Genomic DNA, 18261 nt, shown 5'->3' on the forward strand with positions numbered 1-18261 from the left:
TGTTTTTTATTCAGCCCACGACAGGAAGGATTTATAAAACGTGGCTCTGGGTTCAGATTTGCACACACGCTCTCTTGCTAGGAGAGCAAGCAAGTGCTTGGATCTAGGTTTTGGTTTGGGCCTTTCTCTAATTTTATATGCAAAATTAATCTCTCACTTCCATTCTGAATGGATGGCAACAGCAAGACAATGGACTTGGAAACTGGGAGGTGAGGGATAATTAGCTTGTGGCAGTGCAGCACTTTGCATATGCAAAGCAATACATTAGTACAAAGTCTCTTTGGCTTTGCCTGCATTGGGCATTTGCCCTGATTCTGGGCATTTGGTCTCTGGCCACTGATGTAGCTGCACCAGTCCAAACCTGAAGTGAAAGGGAAGCAAGCTCTGCTGGTGCAAACAGAGGCTTTCGTAGTCTACACTGGAAGAGGTGCACTGGGGCAAACCCTACATCAATGGCTTGGCCATCGATTGCTGGAATCAAGGCAAATTCCCACTGACAAGGCCTCTGAAGTTCAAAGAGAGCATTGCCTTGATGAACCATCTCTCAATGGAATTTGACATAAATGGAGATGGGTGGCTTTCATTGGGACACTCTGATCTCCTCCTCGATGGGAGTTAGACTCATGGAGGAGGAACAGATCAGACCCCCATCTCTGACACTGGGAAACCAAAATCCTCTCCGGAAAAGGGCTTCTGGCTCCCCTAATTCATTTTGCCCTCCTCTCTTAACAGAGCATCCTTCGGGTGGTTTTCCATGATCGGCGTCTGCAATACACAGAACACCAGCAGCTGGAGGGCTGGAGATGGAGCCGGCCTGGGGACCGCATCCTTGATATAGGTGAGATTATTTCATTATGGTTCCCATAAAGTGTTTGGAGCTGGCTGTGAGCTGTGTGAAGGATTTTTCAGAGTTTGCTTTTTTAGAAAAATTGTAATGGTGTGTGCATGTGCAGGGAGGGGTGAAAGAAACCACAGCTGCATTGGTTTAAACTGGATACCTCGTTGGTTGTCTTGGCTTTTCAAATGAGTCTGGTAACTGTATGAAAACTTGGTTGGTTGTCTTCAATTTAATATTTTTAAAATTTTAGGGGTTTTCTTCTACAGATATCCCACTGTCAGTCGGTATCTTAGATCCCAGGGCCAGCCCGACCCAGCTAAACACTGTTGAATTTCTGTGGGATCCGTCCAAAAGAGCATCTGCATTCATTCAGGTAAGGAATGAATGGATTTGCATGCAGTAAATGGAATGGTATGATGGAATAAGGATACACAGAGACTGAAAGTATCTGAGGTGTGGGAAAGAAATATACTAAGGAAAATACCCATGCTCCATCGATGAGTGTGTGCATTGATGTCCTATTTATAGGATATTCACTTGTGCCAATTTACCTTTTGGGGGTGGGGCTGCATCTTCTATTCTTAACACATAGCACAGGCCCTGTTGTAGGTAGAATGATCTGTATGTCTCTTTAAATATCCACTCTCCTCTTAAAGATGGGTTTCATTTATGGGGGGGAAAAGGCCATAAAGTCTAGTTTTGCAAACACCCCAAATGGCTCAGTGTCTACAAAATCTCAGACTTCATGGGGCTTTCCCACCCTTAATATCTATTTTTTTTTTAAATCTGTATGTATGCGACACCAAAGCCTGCTTTTCTATATGTTCAGTTTTTCTCCAGGCTGCTTGTCCTGTCACTCTTCTGAACTCTCTTTATTTTGTTCTGATCTTTCTACGTTTCCTCCAGAAAATAAGAGATGGGCTGGAACTAAACTTGAAACCCTCACTTGCATATACGCCTGAACTTCGGGGGCTTGAAATTCAGATCTTTTGCAACTTTGAGCCATCTCTAGTTATAAAGACAGCTTCTGTTTCGCCAGGTACATTGTATCAGCACAGAATTTACGCCAAGGAAACATGGTGGCGAGAAAGGGGTGCCCTTCAGGATACAAATCGACACATTTAAACAGAATGAGAATGGCGAATATACCGAACACTTGCATTCTGCAAGCTGCCAGATCAAAGTGTTCAAGGTATGGACTAGTTCGGTTTTCCCAAATTCTCTCTGGAGTTCGAGACACGGGGAATGTTGCTCTTGCTGTGTGCAAGGTTTTAAAAATGTTTGTTAGTATTTCAGGCATTACAATAAAGCAAAAGAATAAAGGTATTAAACAGGTGCGCTCGTACTCTTATCAGTAGCACCCGTTATGGAAAAGGCACAACATCCTAGCAACAGAGATCTCAAAGTGCACTGCACAGCTGGCTACGTTCAGTGGACCGGCTTCATGCACTCAGACCGAGATCTGCCCAGATCTCAGTCCTTTCTGTTCTCTGGATTTTTAAACAATCAACTCTGCTTGGAGGGGCTCACAGCTCCTTGGGAAGGCACCAATGCACAGAATAGAGCTCTCCTATCAGAGTCTCTTCAACCGTAAAAGGTATTGCTCATTGAGTCACCAATAGCGGGAAAGAATTAGCCATAGAGATGGTGCGTATATTCTACCTGTTCCAGTCCCGGCACTTGGTAACTTCTGTCACTGCCTGTTAAGATACCAAAGCCAACCTTTGCTCTATTACAGTGGCCCCCAACTTGTTCCATGGGGCGGGTGCTGGATGACTAGCCGCCGAGGACCGTAGCCGCCGGACAAGCAGCCACCGAAATGTCGCCGTGAAGCAGCAATGTCAAGAGGCGTCACCGCCAAAATGCCGCCAAAATTCGGTGGCATTTTGGTGGTAGCGCTTCTTGACCTTGCCGCTTCTTGGTGGCATTTCGGCGGCTGCTTTTCCGGCAGCCAGTAGGCGGGCACCCACGGGGCGCCATGATGCCCGCAGGCACCGCATTGGAGACCCCTGATCTATTACATTTTATAAATCCAGAGTGTTTTCACTGGCTTCAGTGGCATGCTCTGGATTTACACCCATAGAGCTGAGAGCAGAATCTGGCTCCTTTTTTAGTTTAGTTAGTTTTTAGTTAGCTCTTCCTGAGTAGCGGAGGAGAATAACGACTCCCTAGACTACTCTCAGATAAGCCCTCGAGAAGGGCCTTAAATGTTGTAAGTAGTTCTCCTCTATGCCACACAACGGAGAGGAAGATGGGCAGCCTAGTTCTCAGTCTCTGTTCACGTCTGAAGCTTTTTGGCAAACCTGGAACGAGCAGGTACTTGAATCCATTTCGGGATGGGTGATCAGGGTTTCGGTTAGATCTGAATCTAAACTTCCCCATAGACTGGTGGGGAGCATGGGGGCTGGATTTGGTGATCCACTCTGACCCCTCTTTAGTTTTCATAACATCTATAGTCCCTGGAAAAATAACGCAGGTGTTCATTGAAGTGTGTTTCTCCATCAGAGATTCAGGCTCTAAGATAGTATCAGATCCTGTGAAAGCAAACAGCTTGTGTAGCACTCAACATGTTGAGGAAATGCTACAGGCATGACAATATTAACAAAGGATGTTGTAGATCCAGTAGAGGTTTTTCTATGAACTGCTGCTTGGAAAATAGAGGCCTTGTCCTGCCCTTCTTTCATGTATAGAAAGCCCATTGATGTCAATGAGGCTTTTGTGCACAGATCAGATGAAACCTATGGCCCCCTGTTACCCACCCTGTGAAGCGAGGCATAAGGAAAAGCTTGTGCTCTGTGCTTCTAGCCTAAGGGAGCTGACAGAAAGCAGAAAACTGACAGAGAGAAAATGGAGAAGAAGACTGCCCAAGAGAAGGAGAAATATCAGTCCTCCTATGATACGACCATTCTCACAGAGGTAAGATGCTTCAGTCGTGTACAGCACACTGGTTTAATATGTCGGGCCACACACTTAAAATGACAAAAGGAATGACTTCTGCACTGGGTTGAATGAGTTTGTGGGGATCCACTCGGCAAGGTCTCATTGAGACTGAGAGCTTAATGAAACTATATAAAAGGGATTAGACTTTTCATAAAAAGCTATATTAGATGGAACTAAAGTTTATAAGGAATATTGGACCCTTGTGCTTTAGAGCATAAACCAGCCATTAACTGGGTTAAGGAGCGATTTGTCTTTCACCTCCCACCACCCCCTGAACTGTCCCCTCCAAATAAGTGTCCCATACATGTGGCTTACACTTTCCTCTGAACCATCTGGTACTGGGTGGAGTCAAAGACAGGATGCTGGAAGAGATGGTCTGATCCAATTGGCAATTTCCTTTCCTTCATGGATGTCCTTTAGAACAAGCCATTATACTGAGCTTGGTCTTTGCTAGCTTCACTCTACAATGGGCTCACGTTTGAAGAATGTTGTGTGTGAGGTATGGGTCATATGAGATCTACTTTTTCTTTTTAACATCATGATTACACCGTGCACTAAAGCTTGTGCATAACCCGTATTGGGCTGCAGAAGCACCAGCCAAGGGCACCTCTATAATCAGTTTAGGAGTCAGGTACCACCTTCCTTATGGGAATGTTCTACAGGCTGGCATTTTAGTCCTGGAACTGCCGCTGATGGGAAGATCAAGTTTTTTTTATTTAAACAGTGTCTCACTGGAACTCCTTAAGACGATTTAATTTTCTTTTTGCTTGTTTTAAATAAGCTCTCCCCATTCCCTAGGAGAACAGTTTTTGGTCTATAGTTACTTGGAATAATCAAATACCATATAATTTGTCCTATAATCTAGTATTCTTTGCTAGCAAGACCCTGCTGTGCAGAGAAACCTAATCCTACAGCATGGGCAGATACAGAGCTCTTGCTGTTAGTACCAGTGCACTTTAACACATTGAATCAGGAAATCCTCTAGCCCTGGTTGCCAACGAGTTAAATATTTGTTTAAAGCTGTGTTTGTGGAGGTGATAACTCCAAGAATTCCACAGATTGTCTCCTGCTTTATCACTGCAAACAGGGACACTGCATAGTATAGTCATGGGCTCTTAACAGGTTGACTACAGGGCCAGATTCTGTTGTTGTTGTTCTGGATTTACATCACTGTAACCAACTCCATTGGCTTCAGTAAAGTTACTTTGGATTTACACCAGTGGAACTGAGTGTGGAATCAGGCCTATGTATGCAGTGGTTTTTGGTAGCCTTTTGTGTGCCTGCTTTAGGTTTTCCTATAGCCTGTATTTATAAACTTGACTTCCTTTGTTGATACTTTTGAATGGACCAGGCCAAATTCTGCTCTCAAGCTGGTATAAACCTGACGTAACTCCACTGACGTGCCTGTGGCTCATCTAATTAGTCATTCTAATCTGGAGTTACTTGGGGATTTATAATTGAGACCAGAATCTGGCAGCTGGGAAGTTTCTGTATTGCGGGCCAAATCCTGCCTTCAGTGAGAATTGTTTTATAGGTGTTGCCCAGATGTAAGGAAGAGCACAGTTTGGCTCAGTGTTAGTTTGGGACAGGCTTTCTGAAAAGGAATATATGGAGAAAGCACAATTAGAACTAATTTGGGACCGCCTCAGTCCTCTTGCAATGCAGAGTATAGATCACTAGGCCTGCTCCTCCTTTCAGCAGGGGTAATTTGCTGACCTTAATGGAGTGACAGTGCCATACGTGGTGTGAGGGAAGAATCAGGCCCCCTATTTAAGCCTGCTTTGCTCAGTGTCCCCATTGGCTTTGTTTTTAGTGTTCTCCATGGCCAGATTTGCCTTATCAAGTGAACAACGCTCCATCTCCAAGTTACAACAGTTCTCCAAACAGCTTCAGCCTTGGAGATGGGTATGTAATAAATGCTTTCTCTTCTCAGTTGGCGTGTAGCGTGTGTGCGTGCATTGGTTTGATACCGTATAATAGATCAAGAACCAGCTTAGCCTGGAGCTCAGTGCTTATTCCAACTTTAAAGTCCACTCTTCCCACAAGAATTCCCAGAAGGAACTGGCTGCATTTCCCACCTCCTTGCAGTTTAACGGTCTGATTACACATGCCGATCTGTGTGCTGTATTGGGCAGGGGACGGGAATAATATTTTACACTGAGATACTATGGGATGGTCAGTGAAAGTTCTGCTCTGTACATCAGTGAGGGCAGTGTTAGGTCTTAAGTGTTTATAACGGATATCTAGTGTTCTCATTTTAAATTTAATATATATAAACAGGCCTGATGATATCTCTGCTCTGCACTGACAGACTTAGGCCCTGTGAGGGAGGGGAAAATATTCAGATTGCTAAAATAGACACTAGCATGCTAGCTGATAACTCTCTTCTGAGCACTCACTCCTATTCAAAGGTAAATCATTAGCTCTATAGGCAAATCTTTAGCATTTTTTTTAAGGCCCAGTCCACCCTGGAGGATAGAACATGTTTGTTTGAAACATGGTTTAAACCAGTTTGGGCTAACACTGTTCAAATACAATTTGCCCTGTTTAAAATAATAACACTGGGGTCAAATCATGGGGTCCTTCTTTACTCCATTTTTGCGTAGGCAAACTCCTTTGAACATCCCTGGGAGTTTGATGGCTTGGCCCAGGGATGGTAAAATGTTTGTGCCCAGCCTGCATTGGCAGGTCAGACCCGCTTAGCATGATTGTTTGAGGATAGAGACTTGCCCAGTTGAAAAGTTTGAACTCAATGTTTTCCTCCCACTATGTGGGAGACCTGACAGTGCACTCACAGTTGCTGTGATGTTTTGGTTCAGTACAGAGTTTAAGGGGCTTGATCATGCCCTCAGCTGCACCTCTGCAAACTCCAGTGAAGCCAATGGGAGTGCATGTGTGCAACTGATCATATGGTTCAGGGTCAAGGTTAGCTTTATTCTATAAATGTGACATTTAGGAGTAAACATGTTTTGCTTTCTGCAACCTGCTGAAGATTAATTCCATGGTAGTAGGATTATTAAATCTGATGGACCTCTCTTCCCTTCACTTCCCTCCACCACTTTTCCTTGGCACACATTCCTCTCAAGGAGTTAATGCAAGATCTTGCGGGGAGGGATTAGAAGGCACTAACTTTTTTCCTCCCACAAAGTCCATCTGCTTTCCATCCAGATGGATTTGTAAAGCAACAACAAAGGGGCAATGTCAATGGAAGTTTACTTGCAGAATTTTGCCCAAACTGATTTAAAAAATAACTGATCCAATCAGGGGGAAAAAATGTCAACTTGACATAAAATTCTTGACAGTCAAGACAAGGGGTTGGGGGGTGGGGAAAGACAACCAACAATTTTCAATGTCAATTTTAAAATAATGTTTTTTTCTCTCCCTGCTTTATACAATTTTTTAGCAACAGTTCTCCAACCCACCAAGTGGAGCTCCTGCCTCCCAGCAACGATGTAAGTATTTGAGATCATGTTAATGTGGTGCTTTTCTTTTTTTAGGACACTGCTGAACAGTTCATTTCAAGACCCTCTTATTCTTTTTGCAATGTAGCACCTCCTTCCCTCTGCTTCTATTCAAGATGTCCAGCAGTGGCTTCATCGTAATAGGTTTTCTCCATTCTGTAGACTCTTCTCAAGTTTCTCGGGTGAGTTTAAGTGGTCCGTGTTTTTGTTTTGTTTTTCTGGTACAAGCGTGGATCGTTCTTTGGAGGTTGGTAGCGTTTGTCAAAGAAAATGGTGAGCTGGGGTTTGGACGAACCCTAAAAAAGATTGGTCAGGGTTTCCAAAACTGGATGCCTAAAGTTAAGTTCCTAAGTCCCTATATAATCTTAATCGGAGCTGCTTAAATACTCAGCACTTGTGTGAACTGGGCCACTCATTTAGGTGCCAAAATTTGGGCTTTGAAGTCTAATTTTGGGCAACTTGATTTTGAAAATCTCGGTCACTGAAATTCTACTCTCTCTCATTGGTGCATGAAATGTGCATGGGTTGTTCCAATTTAAGCTAACTTTCATCATGCGTTCGAGGAAGGAACTGACCGTGAATATCTGAAAGGTACATACTAGGAGGCGACACACTTTGTAGCTTGAGAAGGCTGAGCTTATTGGACATATCGGGGCTCCTTGGTTCCCTCTGTCTCCCCACCTATAAGCTCCCTGTGGGGCAACCTCCCAACTCCTTCTGTTTCAGGGACTCTCTGCAACTTCTCTCCCTGTCTCCCTTCCTCCCCACCCTGACAGGGGTTCTGTGTGCCTCCCATTTTCCCTCTCTCATATCAGGGTCACCCACTTCCCTCTTCCCCACATCGTATGCTAGTAGCTCTGTGTGCACCTCTTTTCCAACCTTCCCTCCAATATGAGGGGCTCTGTGTGCCTCCCGTGCAATCCTCCATTCTCCCCCCAGGTGCCAGTGCCTGTGTGTACACCCCATTTCTCCCCTTCCCCACCATTGCTAATCTGGGAGATAAATCCATTCAGTTTGTCAAGGTGTCAATGAGTCCAACTCTATTAGGAGGCTGGGGAGAGGTTGGTAATTGTTATGCTGGATGGTATTAATGGGTGCCATCAATCCGATGTTTGATCTAGAGATAATTGCAGAGATGCTTGAAGTTGTGGCTGTGGTAATCAGAAGGCAGAGGCTCCATGTGTCCCCCATTTCCCCAAAAATCAATAGGGGAAATCCAATATCCATTGTTGCCTAGTACTTTCTCCAGAGAGACCAGGTGGATGAGGTGTAATCTCTCTTATTGGACCAACTGAAATTGGTCTAATAAGAGAGAGTACACCTCACCCACCTTTTCTTTCCAATATTCTGGGACTGACATGGCCCCAACAATGCTGAATAGCATGTTCTCTGAAACATTGAAATTGGTCAGATGAGGCATTCAAAAGTTATGTTGCAGACAGACAAACAGAAATGTCATCAAGTTGAGTTAAAGACCTCCACAATCTTGGTCAACAAGAAGACATTTTAAAATGTCCCTGTGCAGCAAGAAGGCTAGGTCTTCTACTCATGACCAGCCCTAGCCATCTAGGGCAGCAAGGGTTGCATGGCCAAATTCTGTTTCGTGTTATTCCATTAAAACCACATTGACGTGTGTAGTTGAGAGCAGATTTTGGTCCACTGACCAGGAACTCAGTCTAGCTTGTGCATGTGGCAGTTGAAAGCACTTCCTCTGGACCACTGCTCATTATTGGCCATTTTGTGGACTTGCAGAAAATCTGTTGTGAAGGGATCGATTGCAGTGCACACCCTGGGAATGTTAACTGTTCATCCAGCATCTCTTAACTGGTCCAGCTGTACATGTTTCGGATTATTTGGAAGCTCTTTTGTTTTGTTTAACCTCTAAAAATAACCTTGAAATGTCTAGGTGCTGACTTACTGAAGATGTCCAAAGAAGATTTTGTTCAGATCTGTGGGCCTGCTGATGGAATTCGGCTCTTTAATGCAATCAAAGGAAGGTTTGTACCTATCTCTTCCAGATACTACTATTGCAGCATCCATTGGTGCTTCCAGTGTTAATTCGGTGTCTCTGGTTACAGCGCCTCTGTAAAGTCCTCGAAGTAGGTCTCCTTAGAGTCTGGTTGGCTCAGGGGGTTGGCAATGGGCTATTCACCCTAAGGTATGGGTTTGAATACTGCCTAGGTCAGAGATGAGTGAAAAGTCATTAGCATAATGTTTGGAATCAGTTAGTGGTCTGTTTGGAATCAGTTAGTGGTCTCAATGTGCTTCCCAGTAGAGACATGTTCACATCCCATCTGGTACCTGTGTTGCCTGTCTCAGCAGAAACCAAGGTTTGAATGGACTAAAAAGTCTGAGCCCACAAATGCCTCTTAACCCTCATCAGGAGGCAGTGGCTACACTCACTAACCAACCGGGCTGGGCTCAAGTCAGTAACTGAGGGCTTTGGCCTTCTATGTACTAAGGGCCTCCTGTGTGGTGCTGAACACCCTCAATCTTATTTGCTTCATAGGAGTCGAGTCTGCTCAGCACCAATTCCATCATCTCCCAGGGTTAGGAAGCTTCTGTTACCAAATCTCCTGGCACATCTCCTCTCCTCTGCAACACTAGTGTCAAGATTCCCCTTAACTGCTTTTTATGTACTACCCAAATGAGTCCACCACAGCTGTTCCAGTGCATTGTGGACCGGTTCACACCAACAACACAGTCTAATAACAAAGAATTTCGCTTTTGTTTTTAAACCCATAGAAACGTAAGGCCTAAAATGACAATTTATGTCTGTCAAGAACCAGAGCAGAACAGGTCTCATCTGCACCAAAAACGAGAGAATGGAGATGGTAATCTGTGTGGTAAGTTTCCTGACCTCTGCTCCCATAAGTGCTAGTCTGATGAGATGCGTTGGTTCTGAACTCCACATCTGACTGCTCCATGTCTGAAAAGTTAACAGTGGTTCACCCCAGCTGTAATTCCACTGGGTTGGCTTCAGCTCCACAAGGGCATGGAGCGCAGACAGCATCCTGCCTGCCACAGAGATGCAACTTGTGCTGACTTAAGGGTTATTCAGGAAAGGCAGGTGATGTTTGCACTGCCACCCTCCCTCAAGGGAGCCATCAACACAGGGCAGTTTCTGCTAGTGGCTCCACAGTAGCCCCTACAATGGAATGCCACGGAGGAGACCAATTGAATCAGTGCATCCTCTCCCAGCTGTCCTGGCCATGCCCTCTCTCAAGCCGGCCCTGCCCACTTCAGGGGTTCTCCATGGCCCCCTTCAAGCCCTTTGATGGAAGGGAGATTGTGGCCCCTTTACCCTTCTAAAAATCAACATTGTCAAACGTTACCACCCATTGGTATCTGATCTACTGCAGTTATCACCTCACATGTAAAATAGGAAGTAACTGATAACACCATAAAGGAGATGTTGACTTTTTAATGGCAACCATTGTACTTTAGGCAACTGTTTCAGTTAATAGAATTTGAAGAACAGATGCAAGACTCTGCCCTTTTGAGAATGGCACATGCAGAAATGCCGGAGGGTAGTGGGGCCTGGAGGATAGGCCACAGGATTGGGCATCAGGAGATCCAGGTTCTGTTCTGGGCTCTGCTTCGAGATCTATGCATGCAAAGAACTACACGTGTGCTAGGCTTTTTTCTTATAATATAGAAACTCATTCATCTTCCTGCAGCTCAAACTAATTCTCTTTCAGATGTAGCCAAAGTGCCAAAATGGGGTCAGCAGAATCAAACGATTCTCTAAGAAAAATCAACTAGCACTCCTATAATGGGGGTTTCATTTAGTGTCTTGTGATGTGTGGTTTTATTGGCAGTTCTTGAGTCTTTCTGCAGGCAAATCTGGGCCAAAACGTATCTAAATTTTCCTTGCATTCTTACATGCAGAGAAATAAATATTAGCTATTTTGGGGCAGATCCTTAGCTGGTATAAATTGGTGCTACTTCAAAGGCACTATGCTAACTTACACCAGCTCCAGATCTAGCGCTTGATCTTTTATATCCAATTCATTCATTGAAGTCAAGCTTTTTGGTTGTATGTATAAAGGCTTGTTTCCCTTAATTATTGCAGTATATCATGCAGTCTTCTTGGAAGAGCTGACAACCCTGGAATTAACTGAGAAGATTGCAAACTTGTATAGCATTTCCCCACAGCAGATAAATCGGATCTATCGGCAAGGACCTACAGGGATCCATGTATTAGTGAGCAATGAGGTAAGGGGCTAAAGCAAACACATCTGGTCTGAAGTATCAGAGTTCAAGACAGCTGCCTGACGCTTTCTTTCTTTTCTTCTAGTTAGGCTGACCTTTAAAACTATGTAAGAGTCTCCAAGGGAACTAGTCAAGATTACTAAGCCTAAAAAATTTATTTAACTATCACACTTGTCCAAGATATTTTTGAGTCTTAAATCAAAGAATTCAGCCATACAACTCTCCTTTTTTCTCCTTAAGAGAAGTTCCTTTTCAGTGATATTTGCTGTAGCATGAAATATATCTTAATTCCAATGAATGAGTGAATTTCAAAAGTGGTAACTTTTTGGGTACCAGATCTGAAAATCAGGCTCTTTAAGGTTGGGCACCCGGAAATCACTTGCCAGTCACTCTTCCGTCTTAGCCAATGGCTGCAGACATTGAGCCAAAGCCATTGCTTTCTAGGTGTATGTAACAAAGTCCCTGAATTCTTGGCAGTTCCCTGCTTACACAACTAGCACTTCATAGTGAATTGCCCCACTCTTCTTTCTTTCTCTAAATGACTTACTCTTTTCATGCGCCAGAATCACTTAAGGAGCTTCATTTAGATGGACTGGCCCTACACCTGAAAGGAACGTTGTTAAAGCAAACGAAGCAGAGAGCGGGACTCAAATGGGGCCTAAATTTAAGCCTGTAATGCGTACTCTGAAAGTCTCCTTGCCATTTCACCCCGATTAAATCAGAAACCTTCAGCGTTTAATAAGCATGAAGTGCTTTGAGGCAACCTGTGAGGGAGGGAATTGCCTCAACTACCTCTGGTGTGAGGGGCCTTAATTAAATACTTAAGTTACTTATTAACAATATCTATTACTTTATTTTTGGTCTTTTGTGCTCTAGTGGCAGAGAGGCACAAGTGATGCAAAGGAGAGGCACTGAGTTAATGTACTTCATGCATCATTAGGTGCACACACACACCCAGTGCAGTGAAGTCTAATTTGGGGTGGGCGGGGAGAGAGAGAGAGTAGGGGAGTTAACTTAGCCTGAGGGGAACCAGAGGTGGAAAGGGAGCTTAGCATGAGAACTTCAAGAGAATGGAAGTGGAATTGCTCTGCTTGCCACTGGGGTCAAGTTTAAACAGGTAGGGGCCAGATTTTCAAGTGCTCAGCACACAATGGGAGCTAACGTCTCAAAAGAGCTCAAAAAGTTAGGCACTTAACTGCCTTCCAAGCTCTGGGCCTCAGCTCCCGTTGTAACACTTTTCCAGAGGAGCTCATCACTCTGTGCCCAACCTGATCAGTTATTTGGGGATTTAAATGGAAGCTGGACTTTTCTTTAAAATCTGTTTGCTTCTCATGAGTAACTAGCTCTGCTTAGGTTAGCTACTAACCCTACCAGCAGAGATCTCTCTCTTCTCTTTGAGTTTCTCATATGATTTTGGTCAACGTGTATGTGTATTGTCTACTTGCAGAGAGGAAGAAACAGGCAAATGTTACATGTAAGCAAAGTAATCCGATGTATGCTGTCTAGCTTATTTTATTTAAGGACATTAATGATATTCCGTATGTACAGGAAGGACTCCATTTTTCCTTTTTTTAGGAGCAAACATCCTCTCATATTCAAAAGAATGAAATGATAACAATGATCTACTCTTAACTGAGTGGCGTCCTTTCATTGGACAAATATTTCACTAGTAAACTAGACTTTAAAAGAAGGAACCATATCTCAGCAATTGTAAATCGGCATAGTTCCACTGAAATCAATGGAAATATACCAGCTTAGGATATGATCCAGGACTTTTAACTTCCTGATAGTAAGATATGTGGCCCTTGTCAGGCCTTGTTGACTTCAAAGGGTGTTTGCCACTGACTTTAGTGGTGCGAGATCAGGCCTTGTTGGAGAGGGACAATAGTCTCCCCAAGGAAGTTATAGAAGCCCTGGTGCTTGGGACACTTAAAAATAGACTGGTGAAAAACTAGTAAATGTATGATAAGCCTGCATTACGATCCTGACCCCACCTGATGTAAATTGGCCTAAACCTGCTGAAGTCAATGGAAGTAGGCCAGTTTAAGGGCCAGACCCTCACCCGATCTAGAGTGGGGATGCACTGGGTGACTTGATGTAGTAGGAAAAAATGAATGTGTGTGGTAATCTTTGGACTCGATCCTGCAAATGAGGAGCGCTATAGAACTGATCCAGAAAAACACTTAAGCATGAGTTAGTCCCATTGGCTTTAATGGACTACTCCTATATTCAGTTGCTTTGCTGTATTGGGGCAAAATGCTCAGTGCTTTGTAAGATCTGATGCTCAGTTGATTGACCTGCCCTTTAAAAGTTATATTGGGCATTGAATTAAAACTTGTTGTGCTCAAAATGTTAAGACATCAACTGTTATGAAGAATTTTTGTTCTTGTTTTTTTTCCCCTGCCATTCAGATGGTGCAAAACTTCCAGGATGAGTCTTGTTTTGTTATCAGCACATTAAAAGGTATGCTATTCTGATGCTACTTACCGTTTTATACTATTGCTTTCAACTGCCTAAGAACTTCAGGGAAAGAATGGGGTGGGGTGGGGGGTGGGGGGAATTGAGAAATGGAAAGATGGGATATGGCAGATATAAATAACCAAAAGTTCTGTAAATGAAACTTTGGTTTCCTTTGTTGGCCATGTAAATTTAAGTAATGTGTGGCAAATAACACTGCAAAAGTCAAATGCATTAATCGACTAAAATATCTCTCATCCCATTTTAAATCCATATTCTGATAAGCCTAGACATAACTGAGGTGTAAAGTAATTATTCCTCTTAATGAAGGATTTTATTTTATGAAGAACCACTGTATCCTCTGAGATAAGAATCTGAGAGTGAGTATACAGGTAAATGAATCCTCAGACTAACTTCTTCATGAAGCATTTGAAGCCTTGAATCCCTTCTAAGCTATCTGGAAAAGGCTGACTCTTTCTGATTTGCATCTCTAGCATCAAGCACAACTGGAGTGGTAGCTGAATGCATAAAAATAAGTACTAGGGCCAAATTCTGCCCTCCCTTATACCAGTGTAAATCTGAAACTAAATTCTGCTCTGTTACATTGAATTTAGGTGGATTATAAAGCCACTGAATTCAAAGGCCCAAACCTCAATTGGTGTAAACCATCTTAGCTTCATGGAAGCCAATTTTCAGTAGATGAGGATCTGGCCCATATTCTCTGTTTATACTGGTGCCAGTTTGGCATAAGTCCATTGACATCACTAGTGTAAATTATCAGAATTTAGCCTTAATCGCCTATTAGAATCATTTTAAAAATGCTTTTGTATGAACGTTCAGTATTAATCCTTATTAATTAGTTATGGTAGCAGAGTGTAAGCTGCATTAGAGGAAAGACCAGACTGTTACATTTCTTCATCTTCTTTATATAAAATAGATCGCAATAATCTTTGCACTGAAAAGCATTTTGCTATTACAGCTGAAAGCAACGATGGCTACCACATCATTTTAAAATGACCACTCGGCCTAGCAGGACTGTAACAGCCTAAAACTACAATGCCTCACCAAGATTGCTGCAACCCAGACTGGAAACATGAAGATCCATTTGGATAAAGCGCTCCCATGAACTGAAAAATACCAAAGGTCTTAAGGAAAAACAAACTTAATAGACAAGTGGTTTTCTGAGAATGGAGATGAGAATATCTTCAGAGCGTCTGTGTATTTTTCTACCCCTTCCCTCCTATTTAGGCTTTTAAATTGTTGAGGGTCCTGCTTATTGCTCAGATACATCTGCCTTTTTCTAAAGGGAAATGCAAAACGAAAAGCAATTCTCATGGCTGGAACTGGTTTATCTACAGTGCCTTCTGAGTACTCTTGCGTTCAGCACCAGTCTCATCTCAGATACAAGCTCTTATCCTCTTTCTAGACAGAGGACTATGGGTGGGATCCACAAACGGGTGTAGGTGTAACAACATTGAGTGTCATAGTGCCTAAAAAATCCCTGGAACAACATTGCGAGCCACAAAGCCAATTTAGACACCTTGGCTCCCTGTACAATGAATGGGGAGAGATAGGCACCTTTGACTGCGATCCACAAAGTCAACACGCTGCATGGAGGCACCTATCTTGGCTAGTGAACCACAAACTGGAGGAACACAGGTGTTTGGCTGCCCGTGTGGGACCCAAAACATAACAGCTGTGTGTGGGGGGGGGGGCAGGGGAGAAAGACCTCCCTTATCGTTAGCCTGGTGGAAAGGGTACACTCACAGGATGTGGGAGATCCCCAGTGCAAGTGCCCCCCCCCCATCCTAAGGGATAGAAACATGGAAGATCCCTGTTCAGATTCTCTCAGGTGAGGTCCCTACCCACCAGGCTATGGAAAATTCTGAGGTGTGGTTCCCTCAGTTTCTCCTATTGAAGTTGTTCCATTGTTTAATTAAAGTGGAATCTTTAGATGCCTAAGTCTGTTTGTTTTCTGGCCCAATTAATATTTAAGTATCTGCGTGCATCCCGTCCTGTGTTCCTATAACCAGTCAGTTATGGCTGTTTGTGATTCACACTGCATTGTTCTATCTTTCCTCTTTAAAAAAAACAACCAACCAACACTTTCCTCTCCTTCTCAGTGCTCCTGGTGAGCATTTCGTCCTGCTGCCTTCCCATTCAATTTGACAACACAGCAGATACTGGGCTAATTTCCATTTTTGGTACCCTGCTAAGCTTTCTCTAGACCTCTTCTCCAGCTGCCCCCTCTCTTTTTTCACTCCGCTGTAGGACCTGCGTAGCTACATCTGTTCCACTGTTGCTACTAGAGGTGAATGTGTATTGTTCCATTTTAGCATGCTGCCAGAAGGACTCCACATGGATGGAAATGTACACACATACAATCCAATGATTTTTTTTTAGAGGATGCAAATGAGGACAAATCAAGGCGAACAATTCACACTATATTTTTTTAGCTTAGAATAGCTTCAGTCAAGTGCATTGTTTTTTGAGAATGACTTTCAATCTCTTGACAACTTAACTCTGGATTTATTCCATTCAACAAAAGTTTTTGGTAACTGATACTTGCTGTAAATGTTAGGTTTTAGTTGTGGTAGCTTCTGTTTTCTACATCAGCTATCTGCTGTAGCAAATGCAATCAAGTATCAGGGGGTAGCCGTGTTAGTTTATGCAATCAGTTTATTTGAATCTAAGATCAGATAAGGGGGCATTCCGAATACTTGCTCCTCGCATACATCTGCTGTGTCATTCTTGCTTCCTGTTTGCATGCGTGTATCTACCATTCTCCTTTTCATCTTTATGGGCCTGATCTGGCTCCCATTGATTTCAATTGACGCTGGATCAGGCCCTTGTTGCATTTCACTCTTTTTGGTGGCTAATTAGGAGAGCTGATTGAAAATGAGAATTTCTTTCCTGTGGGCAATTGAGACTTTGCCATTTGTTTTTTTTTGCCCTGAGTTGGTCTGAACAGTTGAAATACAAAACGTTTCACAGAATGAAAAGTTTTGAAAAACAGCCATTTTGGAAATGTTGAAACAAAACATTTCAACTTGGAAGTGTCAAAACATTGTCAAAATGTGTTGTAGTTCAGGTGCCTCCTGCTCCACTTCTCCCCTGTGGGCTGGACTCCAGTTCCCATGATGCATTGTGTAGTAGCTTAGCCAGTGGGGGTGGAATGGGAGGTGTGCGTGGAGGCATAGTGCATTATGGAAGATGTAATGTGGGATGGAGTCCAGCCCACAGAGGAAAATGGGGATACAGGGCACTCTGGCAGATTGATTAATTTCTAATGGACACGCAACAATTTTTTTTCTTCAAATAAATAAAATAAAATGCGGGGTGGGGGGGGGAGAGAATCAACATTTTCCAATGGAAAGGTGTTTCTGTTAAACAAACAAACAAACAAAAAAACCCTGCCTCTTCCTGCCCCCCCCAACCCCCCCAATAAACAGTTACTACAGATATTTCCCAGCCTCCTCTGCTAATTAACATTTCAAATACAGGCCCTGCTCTTGCCCAATTGGCTGCTTTGTACGCTGCCCCAGCTGAAACTTTGTGCAGAAAGGTCGCCAAAACTCTGGTTGAATGAATTTTATTCAAATTGGAGCAGGGAACTTTACTTGTGCCCCTTGTTTCCTGGGGCAAGATCTGAGCCCTGTAGTTCTATCAGTCTGAGTGCTCCATTCCCTTATATGGATTAAGATGAAGTGTGAATTAAGAGGCAGTGCCGCAGAACTTCTCTGGGCACAAGTCAGGGGGACGGAATGTCTTTGATTTTGAAATGAAATGTCCTATAGTTAGTGATACAACTTTTATGTATCGAAATGCCCTAACTTGTGAAGGAATAACTATAGTTCTACTGGGATTACACTGACTCAATGGGACGCTTGGGAGACTGCACTTGCGTAACGAAAACCTATCCGTACAAATCTGTGTAAGTGCATCCTGGCTATAATGGTGCATTTTAAGAACTTCCTGCTGCCCGATTTCAGGGCTACTGGGGTTTTTTAGAACGCCTACCTAAACAGGTTATTAATGTATTACGTCCTAAAGGCTATATGGGAATTTGCATTGACTAAAAAGATCATGCTGTATAATCCACAGACTATGCTGTGATGGATGCATAGACCAAAAATCCTTATCAATACACTGCCAATGCATATAGGGACACCAGTCAGAGCAATATCTTTGGGTCAAATCTAGGAGCATGATGCAGGCAAACCTCCCACTGCAGTTATGGATGTTTTGCCTGAGTAAAGACTGAGCAAAGACTTCAGATTTTGTCCTCTTGGCTGTTCTGTATGTGTGTTAAATGTCTAAAGGAAAAAAATCTCCACTATGCTCAAATTA

The 18261-nt window shown here is 43.3% G+C and overlaps 1 protein-coding gene across 2 annotated transcripts in view; it reads left to right on the forward strand.

Moving 5' to 3' along the window:
* The window catches only part of TFCP2L1 (transcription factor CP2 like 1), a 41745-nt gene extending 25445 nt beyond the window's left edge, over positions 1-16300 (forward strand). For both annotated transcript variants that reach the window (XM_054044834.1, XM_054044835.1), the window contains 12 exons: positions 733-838; positions 1105-1211; positions 1878-2030; positions 3644-3754; positions 5592-5683; positions 7182-7230; positions 7328-7421; positions 9146-9236; positions 9985-10085; positions 11315-11457; positions 13866-13917; positions 14891-16300. In XM_054044834.1, the coding sequence (XP_053900809.1) occupies positions 733-838; positions 1105-1211; positions 1878-2030; positions 3644-3754; positions 5592-5683; positions 7182-7230; positions 7328-7421; positions 9146-9236; positions 9985-10085; positions 11315-11457; positions 13866-13917; positions 14891-14928 (1137 nt within the window). In that variant the 3' untranslated portion in view covers positions 14929-16300. The remainder of the gene's footprint in view (positions 1-732; positions 839-1104; positions 1212-1877; positions 2031-3643; positions 3755-5591; positions 5684-7181; positions 7231-7327; positions 7422-9145; positions 9237-9984; positions 10086-11314; positions 11458-13865; positions 13918-14890) is intronic.
* Positions 16301-18261: the final 1961 nt, after the last annotated feature.

This window comes from Malaclemys terrapin, chromosome 11, assembly GCF_027887155.1.
Source record: "Malaclemys terrapin pileata isolate rMalTer1 chromosome 11, rMalTer1.hap1, whole genome shotgun sequence".
Classification (NCBI taxonomy): domain Eukaryota; kingdom Metazoa; phylum Chordata; order Testudines; family Emydidae; genus Malaclemys; species Malaclemys terrapin.